Genomic DNA, 27532 nt, shown 5'->3' with positions numbered 1-27532 from the left:
TGGGTAGTGGTACAGTGAAAGACTTTGTTTTGCATACCATCCAGTGAAGTAAGATAGTACTATACATAAATACATCCAGTTCCAACTTGAGTACTAAAGGTAGAGCTAGGTGGAAAATACAGAGAGCAGAATATAGTTCTCAGCATTGTAGTGCATCAGTTCCACAGATAAAGTCTAGATTTAAGATTCAAGAGAGTTTATTGTCATGTGTCCCAGATAGGACAATGACATTCTTGCTTTGCTTCAGCACAACAGAATATAGCAGGTATACATAAGATACAGTAAGTAAGTAAATTTTATTTATATAGCATGTTTAAATCAACTCGCGTTGAAACTAAAGTGCTTTACATAAAATAAATAATTAAGTTGCCGTACATCCACAGAAATTTTTTTAACATAAATAATCAGATAAAGTGCAATGGGCTATTAATGTTCAGAGTTTTGTTTGAGTTGAGTTTAATAGCCTGATGGCTGTGGGGAAGTAGCTATTCCTGAACCTGAATATTGCAGATTTCTGGCTCCTGTATCTTCTACCTGAAGGCAGCGGGGTGATGAGTGAGTGGCTAGGATGGTGTGGATCCTTGATGATGCTGGCAGCCTTTTTGAGGCAGCGACTGCGATTGATCCTCTCGATGGTAGGGAGGTCAGAGCCGATGATGGACTGGGCAGTGTTTACGACTTTTTGTAGTCTTTTCCGCTCCTGGGCGCTCAAGTTGCCGAACAAGCCACGATGCAACCGGTCAGCATGCTCGCTACTGTGCACCTGTAGAAGTTAGAGAGAGTCCTCCTTGACATACCGACTCTCCGTAATCTTCTCAGGAAGTAGAGGGGCTGATGTGCTTTCTTTATAATTGCATCAGTGATCTTGATTTAATGTCCACAATGGGGTAGAGCTGAATCGGACCCTAGCTTATGGAAGGACTGTTCAGAAGCCTGATAACAGGGAGGGAAAGAAGCTGTTCTTGAGTCGGGTGGTGTGTGCTTTCGAGTACTTGATTTTCTCCTCTGCAGTTACTGGTCCACTAATTTCTCTTCCAAGTAGAGAAAGCAGAAGAATAAATGTCATCAATGGACAAAGGGCTAGAGCAACTCATCAGGTCAGGTTTTGTGTCGGGACCCTTCTTCACACTCAACATGGATGGGTGATGTTTTGGATCAAGACCCTTCTTCATGCTATCTGACTCTGAAGAAGTCACCTCTCCACATTCTCCAGACCTGCTGCCTGACCCGTGTCCTTTTGGGTATTGAGCAGCGTCATCAGTTCTTTGTTTCTACAATTTCCATCAACGAGTTGACAACATTGGTTTGCGAGTTAACCACATGAACTCTCACTTGCCCTCTCCCCACTGATCACGTGACCTGCCCATTACTCGTGGCTTGTAGCTTTCCTCACCAGTTAGAACATGAACAACGTCTGACTGGGACGGCCCTCATCGTCAGTAGGAACATCCTTTGCTTTTTAACATTTTCAATCATTACTAGATGAAGGAGCCACATGAAATAAATATATTGCACATTTTTAAGGCCCGGCACCAATTTTCTTCCGTGGGTTGCGTGCAGCAATTCCTGGTGATTAATTGTTGATGCTTTAATGGCTCTACAAACCTTCCTGACGATTTGGCAGCTTCAGCCTTCGAGCTCAGCAGGTGACCCGGAAGGACCGATGCCTGAATTATTAGAGTAATGATCTGTGAGGCTAATTTAATTTTACAGTCATTGAAGCCCGTTTTCAAACTTCAGCAAATAATGCTAGATTTACTGCCAGCTGTTCCTTCAGGTCACTGAATAAATAAACTTCATGGTCAATGTTTTTATGTTGGCATGTACGCTGGGCCCTTTATGAACAAGGCGGGATACATTGAAGCCTTTCATGCTAGGCCTCAGTTGAAGTAATCCCCGTTTCCACGGATGGCCGTAGAAGCTAAAGGTCGCCGCCACGGGAGGAGGGGGAGGAGGAGAGCCCGGCCTGGTTGCCATGGCAACTCTGAACGCTTGTTACATGAGGGGTAGAGGCACAGAAATCCCTTCATTAACAGCAGTAAAACACTGCAGGATTTAATTTATTAGGTACAGTTACATTTTGACTCCTTGAAGGGCAAAGAGCCCCCATTTAATAGTTCTGGTTTAGATATAACAAATGTTGATCAGTAGGCCGGTATCTGATTGCCAGAGAAGGTAGTTGAGGAAGGTACAATAACAGGATTTAACAGACATTTGGACAGGTACATGGATAGTTTAGTTTATTATTGTCATGTGTACTGTGTATAGTGAAAAGCTTTATGTTGTTGTCGTGGGAACTGACGTATTTAAGTGTTACTCTGAGTCAGAAAGGTCAGAGAACACATGTTGCCGGCATATAACGGATGGGGGAATAAAACAGCATGTTTGTATTCGGTGTTGTTGAATGTGTATTTATTATAATCGGATCGAGGTGAGGATCTGACATTGGCGACCAGGACGAACTAGGAATTGTGCAGTTCAACTTTTGAAGCAGGATTGGCATTTAGTGGAGTTGAAGCAGCTGGGATGAGAGGTTTGAATCCATTTGACCCGAGTGGGGAAGTGAGTGTTGTGAGCGAACTTTGGGAGACGTGACCAGAGGAATTTGATGCCTACGCAGACAGCCTGGGACTATTGTCGATGGGGCAGCTCACATGACGGAGAGCGTTGGTGTTGTACAGTGCTGGAGCTTCAGTTCGGGAGGCTTTCAGGGAGCTTCGAGAGACAGGAGGCAAAGCGGATTATGCGATGGTTGTTGCTACTTTGAAGAAGCATTATGTGGGACGAACAAACGCTACATTTCAACAACATGGATTCCGCCACAGATGACAGTGAGAGAGGGGGAAAGCATTACTCAGTTTGCCACAAGATGGCGCCACGTTTCTGAGGGCTGCAACTATGGAGTTGAGTTGGAGAATCAAATCGGAGACAAGGTTGTACAAAGATGTATATCAAATGGCTTGGGACGCAAGTTGCCGGGGAAGGTTGATACGCTAACATTAGCGAAAACACTGACAACTACCTCAACATTTGAAGCCGTGGAAACCCAGCTTCAGACCATGAGATTGGATGGAGGAAGCCACATTAACAAGATGACACCTACTGACACTCACATGGGACATGGAAATGGCAAGGGTCATTCCAAAGCTGCAGATGATTGTGAGTGCTTTAGATGTGAGAATTTTGGACATTTTGGCAAAGTTTCATGCTGCCCTGCCAGGGGTCAAATATGCAGAAAGTGTGTGGGTGTGGGCGGGGGGGGGTAGAAGACCATTTTGCAACAAAATGTCGAGCCTCTGGGCAAACCAAAGAGGCGGATACTATCAACATTGCCGCCAAGTTGATGAAAGTTTGTGTGAATGGAAATGTGATGATACATGGATGGATGCAGGATATCGGCAACAAGCACGCAAAGGTACCAGTGAGATTTGGAGGTGCGGACGTAGACATCATAGTAGACTGAAAGTGATAGCAATGTTATCGATAGAGCATAGTGGGAAGACTTAAGATGGAATAAGATAAAATGTACTTTAAGAAAGTGTGAGAAGAAATTGTATCCTTATACGTCATCGAAACCACTCCAGATGGTTGTGTGTTTCAAAGCAGTCCAAGCAGTTGATAAGCACACTATGGCTGAATTTGTGGTCATCGAGGAGAAAGGAGAGTAGAGAGGCTGCCCTAGCATTAGGTGTACTACACATTGGGATAAATGTGAACTCACTGAAGTCATATGCAGACTTAAAGGAGAAGCACAAGCCAGTATTTGAAGGCATTGGAAAACTGCGTGATCGTCAAGCAAACTCAAGATGGTCCCAAATATTAAGCCAGTAGCACAACCAAAGAGCAGAACTCTGTTTGGATTAAGGGAAAAGGTTGTGGCCAAGATCCAAGAACTCATTGAACAGGATATCATTGAACCTGTTGAACAATCGACGCTGTGTGTCAGTCCAGTTGTAATAATACCAAAACCATACAGAGAGATAAGGTATTGAGATGTGTAAACGGGGCAATAATACAAGAGACACCCCATACCTACTGTCGATGAGGTCCTTCAAGAGTTATCTACCAGCAAAGTATTGTCAAAGCTAGACCTAAGTGGGGTTATCATCAGTTGGAGATAGACCCAGAGTCAAGGAAAGTAACTACTTTTGTCAAACATTTGCAGTCTATACCGATATAAGAGGTTGTTGTTTGGGGTCAGTGCAGCAACAGAGATTTGCCAATATGAAATTCTCAAGGTAATTCAAGGGATCCCTGGAACTGCAAACTTCTGGGATATTCTGATTCATGGTCGCACACATGAGGAACACGAGGTTAGATTCAGGCAGGCGCAAGCTCACTTGAAGGCTGATGGATTGTCAGTGAATGCAGATAAATATTTGCTTGGTGTCTCAGAATTAGTGTTTATGGGCCACAAGTTGACCAATAATGGCATCTTTCCAGCTGAGGGCAAGATTTAGGCTGTGGCAGAAATTCGAGAACCAAGAGATGCAACTTGAGGAAGGGGTTTCCTTGGTTTGGTGAATTTCTGCGCAAGGTTTATTCCAAACTTGGCTACTGTGGCAGAGCCACTGAAGAGGTTAACAAGGAAGAATGTGCGCTTTGTGTTTGGTCCAGAACAAAGAGCTGCATTTCTGATGTTAAAACAGAGTTTGATGAGTCCCCATACGTTGGGATACTACCTATGTTATTGCAGATGCAAGTCCCGTGGGGATAGGAGCAGCACTTGTACAGCAGCATGCAGGACAATCGAGATTAATAGCAGGTCATTGACGGAAGTAGAAACAGGATACTCCCAGACAGAAAAGGAGACTTTTGCTTTGTGTGGGCGCTTTCACGCGTTGCGTTTGAGTTGTGGAGAGGCCACAAACCGCTAGAGACAATCTCTCTCCTCCAAACCGTGTGCCCAGATTGAAAGATGGGTGCTCAGACTCCAACGGTACAAATACAGAGCGATGTACATCACTGGAAAGAACAACGTAGCTGCCTCATTATCCAGATTGCTGAAGGTAGACAAGGCGCAAGGGTCTACACTGGGGACAGAAGCAGAATCATTTGTACGATTTGTTCCAAGTGAGAAGTCCCTTGTGGTGTGCACCTTATCAACAATATGCACATCTCAGCTGCAGCCTGGATAAGCTAAGAATCGGGTTGCAGACGAGTTTAAGCAAAATGCCAGCTCCTGCCAGCACAATCTTGTTTATTGTTCACTGTGAAATCGCACATTATTCGCTTATGTAACTCAGTTACATACGTTTTTATCTTAATGCACTTAGATTGAAATAAGATATGTTGGCGGGGCAGAATTCTTTTCCACTCACTCTCTCAACCTCTCACCCTCTCACAAAAATCATAGGTTCTAGGAGCAGAATTAGGTAATTCGCGCACATCAAGTCTACTCCGCCATTTAATCATGGATGATCTATCTTTCCCTCCCAATCCCATTCTCCTGCCTGAAACCTATACTAATTAAGAATCTATCTATGTCTGCCTTCAAAACACCCATTGACCACTTCCACCGCCGTCTGTGGCAATGAATTCCACAGATTCACCATCCTCCGACTAAAGAGATTCCTCCTCATCTCCTTTCTAAAGAAGCATCCTTTCAATCTGAGGCTATGGCCTCTGGTCCTAGACTCTCCCACTAGTGGAAACATCCTCTCCACATCCACTCTATCCAGGCCTTTCACTATTCGATAAGTTTTAATAAGGTCCCTCCTCATCCTTTTAAGCTCCAGTAAGTAGAGGCCCAGTGCCTGCACTGTATCTGCGGTGCTAGATCTCTCAGCTCCACATGTTGCTGTGTCGTGGATGGTGGTGAACTTCATGAAGCATTGTTAGAGCTGTACTCTCCTGGCAAGTGGGAAGACGTCACACCCCTGACATGCCTTGTTAATCCTGGAAAGGCTATGAGTCGTCAGGATAGTGACTTGGTTTGCCTGTGCATCTCCAGCATCCTTGTCTCTGTAACATTTAGTTTATGAATTATTTTTAACACGTTGATACCTGTGAAGAGGGAACACTGCTGCCGACTTCAACAAACCTGGGCTAATATTAAAACAGCAATGTGCTGCTCAACGGCGCCCCCACTTGTTCACCTGCAGTAAATGAAGTAAATGTCATGGTTTACCAGAATGATCGACACAGTGCTGGAGTAACTCAGCAGTTCAGGCAACATCTCTGGAGAAAAAGGATGAGTTACGTTTCGGGCCGGGACCCACCTTCGGACTGCTGGAGACTGAAGAAGGTCAGACTGACGAAGGGTCCCGACCTGAAACGTCGCTCATCTCCTTTCTCCAGAGATGCTGCCTGACCTGCTGAGTTACTCCAGCACTTTGTGTCTATCTTTAGTATAAACCAGCAGCTGCAGTTCTTTGTTTCTACATTTTACCAGAATGATGCCTGGATTAGGGGGTATTAGCTACAGGGAGAGGTTGGACAGACTTGGATTGTTTTCCCTGGAATGCCAGAGGTTGCGGGGAGACCGAAGAAAAACGTATAAAATGATGAGAGGGGCAGACATTGGGAATCTATTTCCCAGGATGGAAATATCAAATACTAGAGGCAATAGCTTTAAGGTGAGAGCGGCACTGTTTACTGGACGTGTAAGAAGGAACTGCTGGTTTACACTGAAAATAACACAAAATGCTGGAGTAACAGCGTATGAGGCACCATCTCTGGAGTAAAGTAGGTGACATTTCGGGTTAGGACCTTCTTCAGACTAATAAATGTATGTGTTCCGACCCAAAACATCATCTACTTTTCTCCAGAGATGTTACCTGACCCGTTGCGTTACTCCAGTATTTTGTGTCTATCTAAGGTTTAAAGGGGATGCGTGGGACAGGATTTTTTTTACACAGAGGGTGGTGAATGCCAGGAACGCATTGGCAAGGTTGGAGTCTGAGACAGAAATGATAGTGGCATTTAAGAGGCTTTTGGATAGGCACATCAATATGCAGGGAATGGATTATGTGCAGGCAGATAAGAGTTGGTCTCGGCATCATGTTCAGCACATATATTGTGGGCCGAATGGCCTGTTCCTGTGCTGTAGTGTTCTATGGTTCCCAGAAACCGACAAGACTGGGAGTGAACTTGCCTCCATGGCCAATGGAATGATCGTCCATTTTGCTGCAGAATGAAGTGGGGCCAAAGTGTTGTTGTCTCCATGAGTACACGAGAGCTCTTGTCACATGTACATTCCGAGTGACCCAGCAAGATGCACAGGAGTAAAACACAAAGTGCTGGAGGAACTCAGCGGGTCGGGTTTGTGGATGACATGGATAGGTGACGTTTCAGATCGGGACCCTTCTTCTGACTGATGGTAGACACTAGGGACAATTTACAATAGGTGACGTTTTGAGTCGAGACCCTTCTTCAGACTGAGGCTTGGTCTGGAGAAGGATCTCAACCTGAAATGTCACCTATTCCTTTTCTCCTGAGATGCTGCCTGACCCGCTGAGTTACTACAGCATTTTGTGTCTATCGTACATGCAGCTAATGTTGGGTCTTAATAATGCGCAAAATGGAAATGCACAGAGTGATTTTATTTTATTGATGCCAGGGCAGAAGTGTTTCCAGGAACACTCTCCATTGCCAAGTCAGTCCAGCCAAACCCTGCTTTATGTAGTAAGAACGGTTTAGGAGGGTCCCGACCCGAAAGGTCACCTATCCTTGTCTCCTGAGATGCTGCCTGATCCGCTGAGTTACTCCAGCACTTTGTGTCTTTTTGTAGGATTGGGTTTTTTTTTGCGTGTTCTGTTGAATGGCACAGCCCTCACTACATACGTGATCACGTTTAACAAAATAATTTTACACAAAGCACCATCATGCCAGGTGGAGTGAATGTTCTTTTGTTAACCTGAACGTTCCCCTTCTTGAGCAAAACGTAAACTACGGAACGAACTGACCCGCGGAGTTACTCCAGCACTTTGTGTCTATCTTCAGTATAAACCAGCATCTGCAGCTCCTCCTTACACAATGTAGGCCGCCATTCGGGAGAAATAACAAGTGCGTAACTCAAGTGTCCCTTTTTATCAGCTGTGTGCTGCACACCTAACGACGCCACCAGAAGCTCCGAAACATTACCAGGCCGTGTGCCGGGCGCTGTTCGCCGAATCCATGGAGTTACAAACCTTCCTGGCCAAAATTAAAGCTACTAAAGAGGTAAGAGCATCAGTTTGCATGAAACAAACTAGTCCAGTTGCATCTCATTGATCAAGCTACTGAAATCACATATAGGGTGGCTCGGTGGCCGAGCTGGTTGAACTGTTGCTTCGCAGCGACAGAGACCCGCGTTTGATCCTGACCTTGGATGCTTTCTGTGTGGGGTATGCACGTTCTCCTTGTGACACGCTGGGTTTCCTCCGGGTTCTTAGTTTTGTCCAACACACGCCAAAGACGCGTGGGCTTGTATGTTAATGGCCTCTGTAAAATTGCCCCTAATGTGTTGGGAGTTGGTGAGAAAGTAGGAAACCGTAGAACTGGTGAGAATGGGTGATAGAAGATCGGCAGGGACTTGGTGGGCTGAAGGGCCTGTTTCCAGGCTGCATCTCCAAACTAAAATAAAACTACATGGCAGCTTCCTGTTGCAAGAAATATATTAACATGTATGACATACTAGTTTCACATTATCCTAGACTTATTTGTTCTGGTTCAATTCTACGTTGTATATAATCTCCCACTTGATATCCCAATATACGGATCATATAGTCATGCTTTCCCATGCTGGCCAACATGTCCCATCTACAATCCTCCCATCTTCCTGCATTTGGCCCATTTCCCCCTAAACATATCCAATCCATGTACCTGTCTAAATGTTTCTTGAACGTTATGATAGTACCTGCCTCAACTACCTCCTCCAGCAGCTCGTTTCATACACCAACCACCCTTTGTGTATAAAAACAGTTACCCCTCAGGTCCTATTAAATATTTCCCCCCTCACCTTAAACCTATGTCCTCTGGTTCTCGATTCCCCTAATCTAGCTAAAAGTCTCTGTGCATTTACCTGATCTATTCCTTAAAAATAGTAGAGTCAGGGGATATGGGGAGAAGGCAGGAACGGGGTACTGATTGGGGATGATCAGCCATGATCGCATTGAATGGCAGTGCTGGCTCGAAGGGCCGAATGGCCTACTCCTGCACCTATTGTCTATTGTCTCTCATGATCTTGTGCATCTCAACCTGTACAAGATCAAGTGGACAAGTGAACGCACAGCCTTTTACCCTCTCTATTCACATTTCTGTAAGATCACCCCTCAGCTTCCTGCGCTCCAAGGAAACACATCTAGCCTGCACAACCTCTCCCTATAGCTCAGGCCCTCGCGTCATGGCAACGTCCTCTATTGTGCACCTTTTCAAGCTTCTCGACATCTTCCCCATAACACAGTGATCAAAACACTTAAAGTACAGATGGTTATTTGGCTGTCAGCATGGACACGTGGCTGAAGGGCCTGTGTTATATGGGCTCTGAGCCTTACATGCAGAGGAACACGTCACGAATCAACCTTCAGAGTTATTTAGTTAAAATTAATACTTTAAAGTATTCCCAAAATAGAGATTGCTGCTTCTCCCATCCAATTGTTGAGTAATTACCGCTTTCTCTGCTGAACTGTCAGCTTCTGATGAAACGTTATAATTTGAGTCATTAAATCTACTCTGGTATTAAAATCAGACATCATTGCTTTTTCAATGAACTTAATGAGAATGTCAACGTAATGGGAGGGTCTAGAACCAGAGGGCACAGCCTCAGAATAAAAGGACGTACCTTTAGAAAGGAGATGAGGAGGAATTTCTTTAGTCAGTGGGTGGTGAATCTGTGGAATTCATTGCTACAGGTGGCTGTGGAGGCCAAGTCGTTGGTTATTTTTAAAGCAAAGATTGATAGGATCTTGATTAATAACAGACTTCAAAAGTTACAGGGAGAATGCAAGAATGGGGTTGAGAAGGAAAAAATAGATCAGCCATGATGGAACGATGGAGCAGACTTGATGAGCCGAAAGGCCTAATTCTGCTTGATTGTCTCAAGATCTTATGATAAAGAAACATCTATATTTCTGTAGCACCTTTCACATCCATATGATGAGGGTCAGTACATCAGTTCAATGACCCTTTATCGTAGCTGGAGCAATACTAAGACTACTCGTCCCACCAGCCTACGTTTGACCCAGATTCCTCTCAATGGGGGAAAAAGCATTCAGAAAATGGCACCCAAGACAGGTGACTCTCTGCGTGCTGGTCCTGAAGTGGATCTGCTATCACCCATTGCAATCACGCCACTCTTTTAAACCTCTACTCCAACAACAGATTCCCTTCATCCTGTATCTGTACACTGATTATAATCATGTCTAGTCTTTCCGCTGACTGGATCGCACGTTACGAAATAATATTATTTCTCTGTGCCTCAGTACATGTTACAATAAACTAAACTAAACTAGAATGTTTTAAGTTCCAGGAAAGGGTAGGAGTGGGGAGAAAAGAGGGAATGTCTGTGATAGATTGCAACATAAAGTTGCATTCCCCTTCCCTCCACATTCAGTGTTCCCCAGGGATCATCCCCACTGTGACTCTCTGGTTTCCTTGTCCGTCCCCACCATCTCTCCCTGCCTCACAGGTGCCCTTGTGACACCTGCCCTTTAACCTCTTTCATTCCCATCGTCCCAGGACTTAAACCATCCGTCCGGATGAAGTAGAGATTCTTTACTTTAGACTTTCGTTTAGTTTATTGCCATGTATACTGAGGTACAGTGAAAAGCCTTTGTTGCATGCGAAGCAGTTAGTCGAAAGACAATACATGATTTTAATCGAACCATTCACAGTGTACAGATATATGATAAGTGAATAATATTTAATGCAAGATAAAGCCAGTAAGCCCTGATCAAAGATAGTCCGAGGTTCTCCAATGAGGTAGATAATAGTTCAGGACTGCTCTCTAGTTGTGGTTGGATGGTTCAGTTCCCTGATAACAGCTGGGAAGAAATTGTCCGTGAATCTGGAGGTGTGTGTTTTCACATTTCTATATCTTTTGCCCGATAGGAGAGGGGAGAAGAGGGAGTGGCCAGGGTGTGACTTGTCCTTGATTATGCTGGTGGCCTTGTCGAGGCAGCATGAGGTGTAAATGGAGTCAGTGGGAGGTTGGTTTGTGTGATGGTCTGGGCTGTGTCCACAATTCTCTGCAATTTCTTGCGGGGTTGGATAGAGCTGTTCCCAAACAGTGATGCATCCCAATAAAATGCTTTGTAGAGATACAGAGCGGAAACGGGCTCTTCGCCCCACCGAGTCTGCATCTACCAGTGATCACCCCGTACGATTGCACTATCCTACATAATAGGACCAATTTACAATTTTTACCGGTCGATTAAGTTACAAACCTGCACGTCTTTGAAGTGTGGGAGAAAACTGGAGCACCCAGCAAAAACCCACGCAGTCAGAGGGAGAATGTACAAACTCTGCACAGACTGCACCAGAAGTCAGGATTGAACCTGGGTCTCTGGAACTGTAAGGCAGCGACTCTACCCGCTGTGCCATTCTGCCATCTTCCCATCGACTGTACTGGCCACCTTGTTGACTTCTGAATGTTGGTGACAATACAATACAATTACAATACAATACAATACAATTCAATTTATTGTCATATTGTCAGACGCATCGGATGTCCGTTAGAGGAACATGTCTACTCAAGTCCACAGGGATGGTCATAACGTGACCCTTAATAATCTTATATGTTTCAATAAGATCTCCTCTCATCCTTCTAAACTCCAGAGTGTACAAGCCGAGCCGCTCCATTCTCTCAGCATATGACAGTCCCGCACTCCCGGGAATTAACCTTGTGAACTTATACTGCACTCCCTCAATAGCAAGAATGTCCTTCCTCAAATTAGGGGACCAAAACTGCACACAATACTCCGGGTGTGGTCTCATTAGGGCCCTATACAACTGCAGAAAGACCTCTTTGCTCCGATACTCAACTCCTCTTGTTATGAAGGCCAACATGCCATTCGCATAAAGCAATTGTTGCCAAGGCAATCTTGGTCCGCACTCTATCCCATTCCTTCTGACCTCTCCACCCCACCTTTCTCTGCAACTTGTTTTTTGACTTTTCCAGCTCTAATGAACCGTCACGATTCCTATGTTTCTCTCTCCACAGAAGCTATGTGTTCTGCAAGCATTTTTGGCATTATTTCTGTGTAAAATCTACCGTGTTCTGTTCCAAAGAGAATTCTCTGATAGATTCGATCTCACATGTGCACAGTGATGAATATAACAGGAAAGTACTGGTGGAATAAGACCTGCACACGAGCAGAATTAGGCGCTCGCCCCATTGAGTCTACTCCGCCATTCGATCATGGCTGATCTATCTTTTCCTCTCAACCCCATTCTCCTGCCTTCTCCCCATTATCCTTACTAATAAACAACATCAATCTCTGCTTTAGAAATAGCCATGGACAGGGCCTCCACAGGGCAATGAATTCCACAGATTCACCATCTTTTGACTAAAGAAATTCCTCCATCTCCTTTCTAAAGGTATGTCCTTTTATTCTGAGACTGCCTTCTGGTCCTGGACCATCCCACTAGTAGAAACATACTTACCACAACCACTCTTTCTAGGCCTGATCTAACTGTGTAGCTCTTTCAAAGAGCTGACATAGGTGCGATGGGCAGAACTGCCTCCTCCAGTACTGTGCCTTTGTGTGGTTTGATGATCCTAATATGTTGGTATTAATTGGCAGAATCTGAAGAAGATGCAGGCACTGAACAAGGACGTGAGCTGCCAACCCAACATGGAGCTGGATGAGCTCAACAACTTTGATTGGGTAAGTTGCCACCATCAGGCGCTCGGCATCTGATTTCTTTATACCGTAAACCCTTGTTGTTACGGACCTCTTCATAATGGATTTTGGTTTTGGCGGACAGATCTACCAACTTTCACCGCCACCCGCAGCTCGCACCACCTCCCCCGGTCACTTCCAGGCTGTGCCTGCTGTTGCCACTGCCATGGCCGATCCGTACCTGCACTTCAGCCACCTGCGGGCTGTGACCATTGACTCTGCCGATCGCCACCTCTCCCCCGTCCGCCAGCAGGCCGGAGCTGTCACTCACATGGAATCCAGGCCCAGTTCCAGACTGAGAGTCTGAAGAAGGGTTTCGACCTGTAACGTCACCTATCCATGTTCTCCAGGGATGCTGCCTGACCCGCTGAGTTACTCCAGCATTTGTGTCCTTGTGTGTATTAACCAACATCTGCAGTTCTTTGTCTCGACTACATACAATATTACGCGCTAATCCCTATTCGGTTATTGTGGACAAACACCCCCTTTCTCCCCCCCACCCCCAATGGTCCGTCACAACAAGAGTTTACTGCATTAATATGGTTCATCTCACTAATTTCTTATTGCACAGACATGTACAAAACTGGTGGTGATGAGGTGACTGGGCTGAAAATAGAGTATGGAATACAATAGTCACTGTTTCTGGAAAGTCCATGTTCTAGGAGTAGAATTATGCCATTCGGCCCATCAAGTCTACTCCGCCATTCAATCATGGCTGATCTATGTCTCCCTCTCAACCGCATTCTCCTGCCTTCTCGCCATAACCCCGACACCCTTACTAATCAAGAATCTATCAATCTCCACCTTAAAAATATTCCCCGTTTGTGGTAATGAAATCCACAGATTCACCACTCTCTGACTAAAGAAAATCCTCCTCATTGCCTTTCTAAAGGTACGTCCTATTATTTAGAGGCTATGGCCTACGGTCCTAGACTCTCCCACGTGGAAACATTCTCTCCATATTCACTCTATCCAGGCCTTTCACTATGCGGTAAGTTTCAATTAGGTCCCGCCTCATCCTTCTCAACTCCAGCGACTACAGGCCCAGTGCCATCAAACGCTCATCATATGTTAACCCAATCATTCCTGGGAAGGATGTGGAGATTCCTAGAGGGTGTAGAAAAAGAAATGAGCTTGCATGGTTATGTGTTGAAGAGTTCAAGCGCTATGGTTTGACCATAGCTGCTGGGCTGGTCCTCAATGGACCAGAGGTTGAGAGTCGACTGGAAGATTACATTTGGGAAATGGAGAGAATTTATTCCATTGGAATATGACCTGAGGACCAAGGGCAAAATATAAAAGGGTGATGTTCATTTTTTGCCCGAGGCTTATTATGACGTGGAGCTCGTGTTTTGTGTGTGTAATGGAATCATTGAGGACTGTGAAGGAGGAATTGTACGTGCGTTTGAGGGAATTAATGAGGGAGCAGTGCTGAAGGGACTACTCTACTGAGAGTGGCATAATTCTGTGGTCCTATATCTAGAGGCCTTACGGATAAATCTCCTTGAGATGGGCCGTTTGGGGACCTCTTGCTCATGTTAATGTGCAGATCCTGACCTCTCCGCTTGTTCCTGTTGAGTGTCTACTAATGACGACTAACGACTATTCACCTCCAGGCATGCTTCTGGGTGCAAGTGATGAGGGATTTGCGGAACGGCGTGAAGCTGAAGAAGGTGCAGGAGAGACAGTACAACCCGCTGCCCATTGAGTACCAGCTCACGCCCTACGAGATGCTGATGGACGACATCCGATCCAGAAGGTACACCCTGCGGAAAGTCATGGTGAGTCCTCATCACCCGCCCGCCTGTTCCTGTGTGGTGGAGAGCAGCAGCACCGTGGCACAGCCGGCTGAGCCGCTGTCTCACAGCGCCGGAGACACGGGTTTGATCCTGACCTCGGGTGCTGTTTGTGTGGAGTTTGCACGTTCTCCCCGTGATTGCGTGGATTTTCTCCGATGGCTCCACTTTCCTTCCACATCCCAAAGACATGTGGGTTTGTAGGTTAATTGGCCCCTGCAAATTGTCCTTAGTGTCTAAGATAGAACTGACGACTGGCGCGGACTCAGTGGGTCAAAAGGGGCTGTATCCACACTGTATCTCTGATCTAAACTAAACTAAAGGTTGCCAAATATAGACCATAGAATAGTTCAGCACAGGAACGGGCTCTCCGGCCCACAATGTCTATGCTGACCATGATGCCAAGTTAAACTGTGCTCATCTGCCTGCATATGGGTCTCTGCTGCTGTAAGGTAGTAACTCCATCACTGTGCTGCCCCTCTGATGCTCGGAAAAGTGTGCGGTTACATTTCTACTGGACAAAAGCTCAATGACAGCCCTTCGATAACTGGACATGCAAGGTTCAATTCTTCGGGGTACCGAGTGGAACACTAAGGTGTAGAAGCACCAGAGCAGGTGTGTCTACTCATGCAGTTGGGTACTTGACGGTCGGCATGGATGTGGTGGACTGAATGACCTGCTTCACTGCAGCCTTGACTATGTCTCTCTGACATCAACTTGCAATCATGTGTTATTGGCTGGGGATCAAAAAAGGCCATAAAACTCTTATTGCCGTATTTTTATTCATAAAATGCGCTGATTGTTCAAGGTTTACTTGAAGTGGTTTATTTCTCATCTTACTGCACATGCCTAAACCAGATTTTGGAGTAAAGGAATAAGGAAATCCACTGTATCCGTTGTTCATCCTCCAGCCCCATCTACTATATCCGTTGTTCATCCTCCAGCCCCATCTACTGTATCCGTTGTTCATCCTCCAGCCCCATCTACTATATCCGTTGTTCATCCTCCAGCCCCATCTACTATATCCGTTGTTCATCCTCCAGCCCCATCTACTATATCCGTTGTTCATCCTCCAGCCCTATCTACTGTATCCGTTGTTCATCCTCCATCCCCATCTACTGTATCCGTTGTTCTCAGTGTGGGCTCATGTATATCAGCGAAACCAAGCGTAGACTTGGCGATCTTTTTGCTGAACATCTTTGCTCAGTCCGCCTTGGTCTGCGCGATCTTCCAGTTGCCAAACATTTAAACGCCCCTGCCCATTCCCACACTGACCTTCCAGTCCTGGATATCCTCCATTGTCAGAGTGAGGCCACACGCAAATTGGGGGAACAACACCTCATATTTTCCTTGGGCAACTTGCAACCCAACGGTATGAATATCGATTTCTCTAATTTCAAGTAACCCTGCATTCCCTTTCTTTCCATCCCTCCCCCACCATAGTAATCTTGCTAGTTTTACTGTTTGTATACCTTCGTTATCACATCCCCCACAGCCAACCATGTACCATCGTGGGCTCTTTGGCTGGTGCTGGCTCTGAGTTGTTCTGTACCTTTTCACACCTGCAGTTTCCCTCTCAATAGACAATAGGGTGCAGGAGTCAGCCATTCAGCTCTTCGAGCCAGCACCGCTATTCAATGTGATCATGGCTGATCATCCACAATCATTACCCCGTTCCTGCCTTCTCCCCGTAATCCCTGACTCCACTATCTTTAAGAGCCCTATCTATCTCTCTCTTGAAAGCATCCAGAGAACCGGCCTCCACCACCCTCTGAGGCAGAGAATTCCACAGACTCACAACTCTCCGTGAGAAAAAGTGTTTCATCGCCTCCGTTCTAAATGGCTTGCCCCTTATTCTTAAACTGGCCCCTGGTTCTGGACTCCCCCAACATCGGGAACATGTTTCCTGCCTCTAGCGTGTCCAAACCCTTAACAATCTTATATGTTTCAACAAGATATCCTCTCATCCTTCTAAACTCCAGAGTGTACAAGCCCAGCCGCTCCATTCTCTCAGCATATGACAGTCCCGCCATCCCAGGAATTAACCTTGTAAACCTACGCTGCACTCCCTCAATAGCAAGAATGTCCTTCCTCAAATTAGGGGACCAAAACTGCACACAATACTCCAGGTGACCAAAACTGCACACAATACACCCTCTTCTCTGACGCTCGGTCTGAAGAAGGCTCTCGACCCGAAACTTCACCTATTCCTTTTCTCCAGAGATGCTGCCTGACCTGCTCTGTTACTCCAGCATTTCCTGTCCATCGTCGGTGTAAACCGGCATCTGCAGTTCCTTCCTACACATGGAAATCCTACTTCAACTGTGCAGGAATGTATTCACATAGAACATGGAGGAGGACAATACAGGACTGGCCCTTCAGCCCACAATGTCTGTGTCCAATGTGAGATTAGATGACAAACTAATCTTGTCTGCCTGCACATGATCCAAATTCCTGTATATCCATCTGCCTATCTATAAGCCTCTTAAACACCACTATAGCGTCTGCCTTCAACACCACCCCTGTTAGCATGTTCCAAGCACCCATCACCCTCTGTGTAAAAATATTTGGCCCGCACATCTCCTTTAGACTTTACCTGCCTCAGTTTAAAGCTACGCCCATTAGTGTTGGACATTTCCACCCTTGGAAAAAATATTCTGACTGTCTACCCTATTTCTGCCTCATAATATTATATCTATCTATCAGTTCTCCCCTCATCTTCTGGTGTTGAAGAGAAAACAATCCAAGTCTGCCCAAGTCCAAAACGCACCCTGTAGCTAACACCCTCTAATCCATCAGCATTCTGCTAAACCTCTTCTGCACCATATCCAAAGCCTCCACATCCTTCCTATAATAGGACGACCAGAACTGGTTGTGGCACAGAACTGGTTGTGGCACAGCGCTAGAGTTGCTGCCCTACAACACGAGAGACCCGGGTACCATCCTGACCACAAGTGCTGTCAATACACAGTTTGTACGTTCTCCCCTTGACCTGCATGGGTTTTCTCCAGGAGCTCGGTTTCCTCCCATACTCCAAAGACGTACAGTTTTGTAGGTTAGTTGGCTTCGGTAAAATTGTAAATTGTCCCAAGTGTGTGTAGGATAGTGTTAGTGTGCGGAGATCGCTGGTCGGCACGGACTCGGTGGGCCAAAGGGCCTGTTTCCGCGCTGTATCTCTAAACGAAACAAAACTAAACTGCACAGAGTACTCCAAATGCAGCCAAACTAAGGTATTCTGGAGCTGCACCATGACTTGCTGGCTCTTGCCTTCGATGTCCTGGCCAGTCAAGGCAAGCATTACCACACACAGCCTCTATCGCTCTCTCTACTTGTGTTGCCTCTTTTAGGGAGCTTATCAGTTCCATATGAGAGGCTCATGAGGGGGGCATTTGTTATATTAAAGCTGTATTTGTTATTTTTAATGCAGTCACTAGAGACGGGTAGTGGTGCAGTGGGTAGAGCCTTTGCCTCGCAGCACCAGAGACCCAGATTCACATTGAAAAGGAAAGCAGGGACAAACAGAGCCTTTGTATTGATCTGCGGTTGAACGTTAGCAGCAGGGTAGTGTAGCATGCCTGCCGTCCATAGATTACAGGCATGTTGCATAGAATCTGACCCAATTGGAAGAAAAGTATTATTTGACACTTGTAGCAGGGGCAGTAGGAAGTGTGATGTCTCTTATGATTTTGAGAAGTTGGACGGGGGTCAAAAGATGATTCACGTTGTTTACCAGTCGTGTTATGTTGATGTCTGAGATCTTTCCATGCCGGTGACTGGGTTGTTCATCCCTTAGTGTAAATGTAAGATCCAGGTGAATGCAGAACTAAGCAGTCTTGAGGCAGTAAATCGTATGCAAGGACTTGAATAATCGTGCCAAAAATGGCGACGCTGTCCCACTTTTACGACCTAATTCACGACCCCTGACTCATACTCGCAGCATGGTCGTCACGAGGTCGTAGGCTGGCGTAGGTAGGTCGTAGCAGGCTGTGTTGCTAGTGGTAGATACTTGTGGCATCAAGTAGGTCGGGGCGTTTTTCTAGCATGATGAAAAATGTCCACGAGTAAAAAAGGTTGTGAATTAGGTCGTGAAAGTGGGACAGGCCCTTAAATATGCAAAAAATATTCACTGTGCAGTCGTGTATGTGACAAATAAAGCAGCATTGACCATTTAAAAAAAAAAAGGAGAAAATTTCAGTTTGCTGCACTGGTTAAAATGGGATATTGTCTCCGGTTTGCTCAGGGCAGCACCGTGGCGCAGCGGTAGAGTTGCTGCCTTACAACGCCAGAGACCCAGATTTCATCCTGACTACGGGTGGTGTCTGTACAGACTTTATACATTCTCCCTGTGACCCCATGGGTTTTTGCCTGGTGCTCGTGTTTCCTCCCACATTGAGAACCATATGATGTAGGTTTAAGGTGAGGGGGGTCGGGGTAATATTTAACAGGAACCGGAGTGTTGGGTGTATGGAACGAGATGCAGGAGAAGGTGGTTGAGGCAGGTGCTATCACAACATTTAAGAAGCATTTGGACAGGTATATGGATAGGACAGGTTTAGGGGGATATGGGCCAAATGCAGGCAGGTGGGATTAGTGTAGATGGGACACGTTGGTCGGCATGGGCAAATTGGACTGAAGGGTCTGTTTCCATGCTGTATGACTCTGTCTCTAACACATAAACTTTTTGCTGTACCTCGGTACACGTAACAATAATAAACTAAACTAAACTGATGGAAGTTCAAATGTTAAAGATTCAGGAACATGTGGGGATATTTCATAAATTATGTCCCCATGTTTCAACAGCAGGAAAATGGATTGTTTTTGCACCTCTGGTATATAGTCTTGTGTCCCTACATTGAGTAATGTCATGATGAAAGTCAACTTTGTCAAGTCATTGGCACATTATGGTTTTTGTTTTGGTCCTTGTTGAATGAGGCAATACTTTGGCATTGCTAATCAGGGAAAACCAGCTTCTGATTTACACCGTGTTTACTGTGTTATAGGAAGATATGAAGTAAGCTAGCTGCCTTTATTAGACATTTGGAATGTATATTGACATTCTGGGAAATTCTTCATCAACGAAAAATATACTCGAGACACTTTTTATGCAATGGGGAAATTTGTTTAGTTTGCCTCCTGGTGAACAGGTGGCACAGTGTCACAGCAGTAGAGTTGCTGCCTTACAGCGCTAGAGACCCGCGTTCCATCTTGATGGTGGGTGCTGCGTGTACGGAGTTTGCACGTTCTCCCAGTGACCGTGTGGCCTTTCCGGGTGCTCCGGTTTCCTCCCCCACTCCAAAGACGTACAGATTTGTAGGCTAATTGGCTTCGGTAAAATGATAAACTTGTGTGTAGGATAGTGTTAGTGTTGTGGGATCGTTGATTGGCGCGGACTCAGTGTGTCCCCGAAGCGCCTGATTCCAAGCTGTATTTCTAAAGTCTAAAGTAAAACAGATTTGTGTCATATCTCTTATAGCGGTGTATAATAACATCATGAGGGGAATATGCACTGAATGTTTTACCCACAGTAGGGGAATTAAGAACCAGACCACATAGTAGGTTTAAGGTGAGAAGGGAAAGATTTTATAGGAACCTGAGAGGCAACATTTTCACTCAGAGGGTGGTGGGAACATGGAACGAGCTGCCAGAGGAGGTAGTTGAGGTAGGTATTATAACAACATTCAAAAATCACCTGGACAGGTACATGGATAGGAAATGTTCAGAGGGATATGTGCCAAGCATGGGTAATTGGGACCATGTTAGATGGCACAACTTGGTCAGAATTTGCAACGTGTCATGGGCCCATGGGGCCAAGCTTTCTGTGCTCTGTGACCTCATGACTAAATGACTGCCTGCTATATATGAGACCAATAATATATTACTCCACGGATTGCACTTTGCACACTTTTTTTGAGTTTGAGTTTAGTTTATTGTCATGCGTACTGAGGTACCGTGACAAGCTTTAGTTGTGTGTTAACCAGGCAGCGGAAAGACAATACATGATTACACTCGAGCCATCTTTCCCCTTTTACCTGAAACCTCTCTCCTCGGGTTCTTGATTCCACCACTGGGTGAATGGCTGTGTATTCACCCTGCAGAGCACCAATGCCTCTACTTCCTTCGAAGGCTTAGGAAGTTCAGCTAGTCCCCAACATCTCTCAACCACTCCTACAGATGCGCTGTAAAAACAATTTATCGGCATGCATCACAACACGGTTTGAGAACGGCTCTATCCAAGGCAGCAAGGAATTGCAAAGAATTGGAACTGATCCCAAACCTTCTGGAAGTGATTTTCTCTAACTATTTTTAAAAAGGGAGGGAGAGAGAAAACGGGGAATTACAGACCAGTTAGTCTAACATCGGTAGTAGGGAAAATGCTAGAGTCAGTTATTAAAGATGGGATAGCAGCACATTTGGAAAGTGGTGAAATCATTGGACAAAGTCAGCATGGATTTATGAAAGGTAAATCATGTCTGACGAATCTTATAGAATTTTTCGAGGATGTAATTAGTAGAGTAGATAAGGGAGAACCAGTAGATGTGTTATATCTGGACTTTCAGAAGGATTTCGACAAGGTCCCACGTAAGAGATTAGTATACAAACTTAAAGCACACGGTATTGGGGGTTCAGTATTGATGTGGATAGAGAACTGGCTGGCAGACAGGAAGCAAAGAGTAGGAGTAAACGGGTCCTTTTCACAATGGCAGGCAGTGACTAGTGGGGTACCGCAAGGCTCAGTGCTGGGACCCCAGCTATTTACAATATATATTAATGATTTGGACGAGGGAATTGAATGCAATATCTCCAAGTTTGCGGATGACACGAAGCTGGGTGGCAGTGTTAGCTGTGAGGAGGATGCTAGGAGGCTGCAAGGTGACTTGGATAGGTTGGGTGAGTGGGCAAATGCATGGCAGATGCCGTATAATGTGGATAAATGTGAGGTTATCCACTTTGGTGGCAAGAACAGGAAAGTAGACTATTATCTGAATGGTGGCCGATTAGGAAAAAGGGAGATGCAACGAAACCTATGGTGTCATGGTACACCAGTCATTAAAAGTAGGCATGCAGGTGCAGCAGGCAGTGAAGAAGGCGAATGGTATGTTAGCATTCATAGCAAAAGGATTTGAGTATAGGAGCAGGGAGGTTCTACTGCAGTTGTACAGGGCCTTGGTGAGACCACACCTGGAGTATTGCGTACAGTTTTGGTCTCCTAATCTGAGGAAAGACATTCTTGCCATAGTGGGAGTACAGAGAAGGTTCAGCAGACTGATTCCTGGGATGGCAGGACTTTCATATGAAGAAAGACTGGATAGACTCGGCTTGTACTCGCTAGAATTTAGAAGATTGAGGGGGGTTCTTATAGAAACGTACAAAATTCTTAAGGGGTTGGACAGGCTAGATGCAGGAAGATTGTTCCCGATGTTGGGGAAGTCCAGAACAAGGGGTCACAGTTTAAGGAGAAGGGGGAAGTCTTTTAGGACCGAGATGAGAAAAAATAAATCACACAGAAAGTGGTGAATCTGTGGAATTCTCTGCCACAGAAAGTAGTTGAGGCCAGTTCATTGGCTATATTTAAGAGGGAGTTAGATGTGGCCCTTGTGGCTAAAGGGATCAAGGGGTATAGAGAGCAGGCAGGTACAGGATACTGAGTTGGATGATCAGCCATGATCATATTGAATGGCGGTGCAGGCTCGAAGGGCCGAATGGCCTACTCCTGCACCTATTTTCTATGTTTCTATGCAAAACATTCCCTGCAGAGCAATTATCCATGTCATAGAATCAGACAGCGTGCAAACAGTACCTTCGGCCCAACCTGCCCACACCGGCCAACCTGTCCCTGCTACTCTAGTCCCACCTGCCTACGTTTGACCCATATCCCTCTAAATCGCTCCTATCTATGTACCTGTTTACTTGTTTCTTAAACGTTGCACTAGTCCCTGCCTCAACTACCTCCTCCGGCAGGCAGCTCGTTCCATACACCCGCCACCCTTTGTGTGAAAAAGTTACCCCTCAGATTCCTATTAAGTCTTTTCCCCCTCACCTTAAACCCATGCCCTCTGGTCCTCGATTCCTCTACTCTGGGCAAGAGACTCTGTGCCTCTACCTGATCTATTCCTCTCATGATTTTATCGATGTGATTCAAGTTGTGCTTCCCACATCTACATGGAAAGGTCCAGCACATTCACTTGACAAGACACAGTGCCACACGCCGTGTCAAAACTTGTGCCTGCCTAAATTGTGATGGGAAGGCTGTGTGTCAGTGTCCACTGGGCAAATTCCTCAGCTAATGTGGTGTAATGTGGGCAGGAAGGGAAATACCAGAGGCCACACCAACATCCACCAGGATGAGTCATTCACACAAGCTACACTCTGCACTCTGCATCTTCCCTTTGGAAATATCACCTATCCATGATCAGGATCGAACCCGGGTCTCTGGCGCAGTGAGGCAGAAGTTCTACCGCTGCACCACCGTGCTGCCCTTTACTCATTCCCCAGTGCCCAGTGTGTGGAACCCGAGGCTGCAACGTGCGTGAGGTGTTTGGTCTGCTGAGCTCCATCAGGGCAGTCCAGGTTCAGGCATCTCGCTTCTCAACGACCCGTGACTCCCCCCGCCCCCCCCCCCCCCCCCCCACCCGAGATACCATGCAGTGATCACTGGCGTCAATTCCACGTGTGGACGGTAGTTTAGTTTCTATATATTTGTGCAAATGTCTTTTAAAAGTCAAAATTGTATTCACTTTATTTTAGTTCAGTTTAGTTTATTATCATATTGTCCTCTTCATAACAAGAGGATTTCAGTATAGGAGTAAAGAGGTTCTTCTGCAGTTGTATAGGGCTCTGGTGAGACCACATCTAGAGTATTGTGTACAGTTTTGGTCTCCTAATTTGAGGAAGGACATCCTTGTGATTGAGGCAGTGCAGCGTAGGTTCACGAGATTGATCCCTGGGATGGCGGGACTGTCACATGAGGAAAGATTGAAAAGACTAGGCTTGTATTCACTGGAGTTTAGAAGGATGTGGGGGGATCTTATAGAAACATATACAATCGTAAAAGGACTGGACAAGCTAGATGCAGGAAAAATGTTCCCAATGTTGGGCGAGTCCAGAACCAGGGGCCACAGTCTTAGAATAAAAGGGAGGCCATTTAAGACTGAGGTGAGAAAAACCTTTTTCACCCAGAGAGTTGTGAATTTGTGGAATTCCCTACCACAAAGGGCAGTGGAGGCCACGTCACTGGATGGATTTAAGAGATAATTAGATAGAGCTCTAGGGGCTAGTGGAGTCAAGGGATATGGGGAGAAGGCAGGCACGGGTTATTGATTGGGGACGATCAGCCATGATCACAATGAATGGTGGTACTGGCTCGAAGGGCCGAATGGCCTCCTCCTGCACCTATTTTCTATGTTTCTATGTACTGAGGTACATTGAAAAACTTTTTTGTTGCGTGCTAGCCAGTCATGGAAAGACAAGACATGATTACAATCGAGCCGCCCACAGTGTACAGATATGTGATAAAGGGAATAACGTTTAGTGCAAGCCTCCTTTTGCTCTGGTATTTTATTTAATTCACATGTTTAATCGATAATGTTTTATTATTAATGTTTAATGTTTTATGTGACATTGCTAACTGTCACTTTATGTCATGTTGTCACTTGTGAGCGGAGCACCAAGGCAAATTCCTTGTATGTGAATACTTGGCCAATAAACTTATTCATAAACGTATTCATAAACTTATTCATTCATTCATTCATTCATTCATTCATTCATAAAGTCCAGTAAACCCGATCAAAGATATTCCGAGGGCCTCCAATGAGGTAGATGGCAGCTCAGGACTGCTCCCTAGTTGTTGGTAATTGCCTGATAACAGCTGGGAAGAAACAGTCCCTGAATCTGGAGGTGTGCGTTTTCGCATTTCTATACCTTATGCCCGATGAGAGAGGGGAGAAGAGGGAGTGGCCGGGGTGCAACTAGCCCTTGATTATGCTGGTGACATTGCTGAGGCAGCGCAAGGAGTAAATGGAGCTAATGGTAGGGCGGCTGGTTTTTTTTTGATGGTCTGGGCTGCGTTCACAATTCTCTGCAATTTCTTGCAGTCTGTGGAGCTGTTCTCAAGCCATGTAACGATGTATTCCAATGCATTTGTAGAGGTTGGTGAGAGTTGTTGGGGACATGCCCAACTTCCTAAGCCTTAGTCTTTTTCTTTGCAGTCATGTAGAATTAAAATGCAATTTATGTATAATTTATGTTTTCATGTTGTCTGAGTCTTTGTGATGCAAGCAGATTCTTCATTGTACCTATACCTCAGCATACTCCCCGATGTTGGGGAAGTCCAGAACAAGGGGGTCACAGTTTAAGGATAAGGGGGAAATCTTTTAGGACCGAGATGAGGAAAACATTTTTCACACAGAGAGTGGTGAATCTCTGGAATTCTCTGCCACAGAAGGTAGTTGATGTCAGTTCATTGGCTATATTTAAGAGGGAGTTAGATGTGGCCCTTGTGGCTAAAGGGATCAGGGGGTATGGAGAGAAGGCAGGTACAGGATACTGAGTTGGATGATCAGCCATGATCATATTGAATGGCGGTGCAGGCTCGAAGGGCCGAATGGCCTACTCCTGCACCTATTTTCTATGTTTCTATGTACTCATGGAGGTAAACTTGAATTGACGTGCATGTTCTCCATATGTCTAGGTGTTCCATTCTGATGTTCCTTCACAGCTCTTTGTTACAGCCTTGCTTCAATTCCAAGATCTCGATGTGACTTGTTCTTATTCCTCTGCTGCAGGTTAATTGCAACGTTCCACCAAAATTGAAGAAAAGTGCTCACGAAATTATCCTGGATTTTATCCGCTCTCGTCCTCCGTTAAACCCTGTAAGTACAGTGGATTTCCAGAATTCCCAAAACCTCTGGCGACCTTATAAAGCAGTCTGATAGCTCTGTCAGCCGTGAGTGTGGATCGAGGAGTCTGATAATAGACGCAAAGTGCTGGAGTAACTCAACGGGACGGGCAGCATCTATGGAGAGAAGGAATGGGTGACATTTCGGGTTGAGACCCTTCTTCATACTGCGAGTCAGGGGAGAGGGAGACTAGAGGAATGGCAAGGTTCAGAAAGAGGAATTTGAACGTGACGGCACTTTATTTATGGCTCCTGATTTTGGATGTTTTCCGCAGGTTTACTCTGTCTGTTTCATCCACAACTTCACCTCTGAGGTTCCAAGATCTTTAAAGCAAAAGGCGTACCCTGCTTTGATTAGACTTTAGAGATACAGTGCGGAAATAGGCCCTTCAGCAAAACCGTGTCCGCGCTGACCAGCGATCTCCCTGTACACTAGCACAATCCTACACCCTCGGGACAATTTACAATTTTACTAAAGCCACTTATCCTACAAACATGCACGGCTTTGGAGTGTAGAAGAAAACTGGAGCACCCGGAGAAAACCTACACAGTCACAGGAAGAATGTACAAACTCCATACAGACAACTCTCGTAGTCATGATCGAACCCAGGACTCTGGCGATGTAAGGCAGCAGTCTGAAGGGTTCCAACCCAAGAAGTCACTCATCCTTTTTCTGCAGAGATGCTACCTGACCCACTGAGTTACTCCAGCACTTTGTATCTATCTTCGCTGTATGACAGCAACTCCACCGCTGCGGCACTGTGCCGATCTTTTCCAGTCAGTGTTTTAACAGATTGTTATGTGTTATTTTGGCCAAAGGCATCTGCCCGGAAACTGAAGCCAACCCCTCATCGGCCCCAAAGCCTTCACGAAAGAATATTAGAGGAGATCAAGTCCGAGCGGAAGCTACGGCCCGTGTCGCCTGATGAGATCCGGCGGAGTCGACTCGGTGAGTCCCTTCACCTTGGGTTTCCATGGTTACAAGTGTTTATGCATTTGCTACTCGTGTTGCAGCTTTATTAAATACTTTTCTAAATCTGCATTTGGAGTATTGCAGGCAGTTGTGGTTGCCCCATTACAGGAAGGTTGTGGAGGTCATAGAGTCATACAGTGTGGAAACAGGCCCTTCGGCCCAACATGCACACACCGACCAACATGCTCCACCTACACTACCTGTGTTTGGCACATATCCCTCTAAACCTATCTGATCCATGTACCTGTCAAAGGTAGACACAAAATGCTGGGGTAAGTCAGCGGGCCAAGCAGCATCTCTGGGGAGAAGGAATTATTTCTCTTCAGAGATTCTGCCTGTCCCGCTGAGTTAGTCCAGCATTTTGTGTCTACTTTTGATTTAAACCAGCATCTGCAGTTCTTTCCTACACATGTACATGTCTAAATTTTCTATATACTTTTAAAACTCTGTGTGTGGGTGTACAGCATTTTGCATTTCCAAAGTATCTCCATAGAAAACCAGAAGCAAAAACGCAGAGATTTTTACAATTTCAGTAGGGATTTATCACTCCTTGGTCAATTATTTCCACAGATTTTGAATAAAATTGATCACAAAATTCACTTTAAAAAAAATATAATCGCCGTTTGAGCTGCTGACGTCACAATGCCCACATTGGTTTTGATCACTTCTCATCCTCCTGCACGCCAAGGAATAAAATCCTAGCCTGCTCAACCCCTCCCTATAGAGGGGTCTGATCTGGCCCGTAGGATGGTTTCCCCCGATGCCAGAGCGGGTTGCAGGTGTCCGCGGTACCGGATCGGACTGCTTTCGTGCATGCGTGCCGCGATCCGGCGGACATGAAGTTGCATTTTGCCCGTGACCTAAAATGAGTTTGACACGCCTGGTTTAGGCCCTCGAGTCCTGGCAACATAGTCATAACTCTTTTCTGCTTCCTTTCAAGCTTGACAACATCTTTCTCTATAACATGTTGCCCAAAACTGAACAACATATTCTAAATGTTGTCTCACCAACGTCTTATATAGTTGCTGCATGACCTCCCAACTTC

General features: G+C 45.6%; 1 protein-coding gene across 4 annotated transcripts in view; it reads left to right on the top strand.

Moving 5' to 3' along the window:
- Nucleotides 1-27532, top strand: part of spire1 (spire type actin nucleation factor 1) — a 149569-nt gene that overhangs the window by 80353 nt on the left and 41684 nt on the right. For all 4 annotated transcript variants that reach the window (XM_033019416.1, XM_033019417.1, XM_033019415.1 and 1 more), the window contains 5 exons: nt 8038-8163; nt 12726-12809; nt 14441-14605; nt 25402-25488; nt 26334-26463. In XM_033019416.1, the coding sequence (XP_032875307.1) occupies nt 8038-8163; nt 12726-12809; nt 14441-14605; nt 25402-25488; nt 26334-26463 (592 nt within the window). The remainder of the gene's footprint in view (nt 1-8037; nt 8164-12725; nt 12810-14440; nt 14606-25401; nt 25489-26333; nt 26464-27532) is intronic.

The sequence above is a fragment of the Amblyraja radiata genome, chromosome 4 (assembly GCF_010909765.2).
Source record: "Amblyraja radiata isolate CabotCenter1 chromosome 4, sAmbRad1.1.pri, whole genome shotgun sequence".
NCBI classification, from domain to species: Eukaryota; Metazoa; Chordata; class Chondrichthyes; order Rajiformes; family Rajidae; genus Amblyraja; species Amblyraja radiata.
The sequence above is the reverse complement of the archived record's forward strand: the minus strand, read 5'-3'. Positions and strand labels throughout refer to the sequence as shown.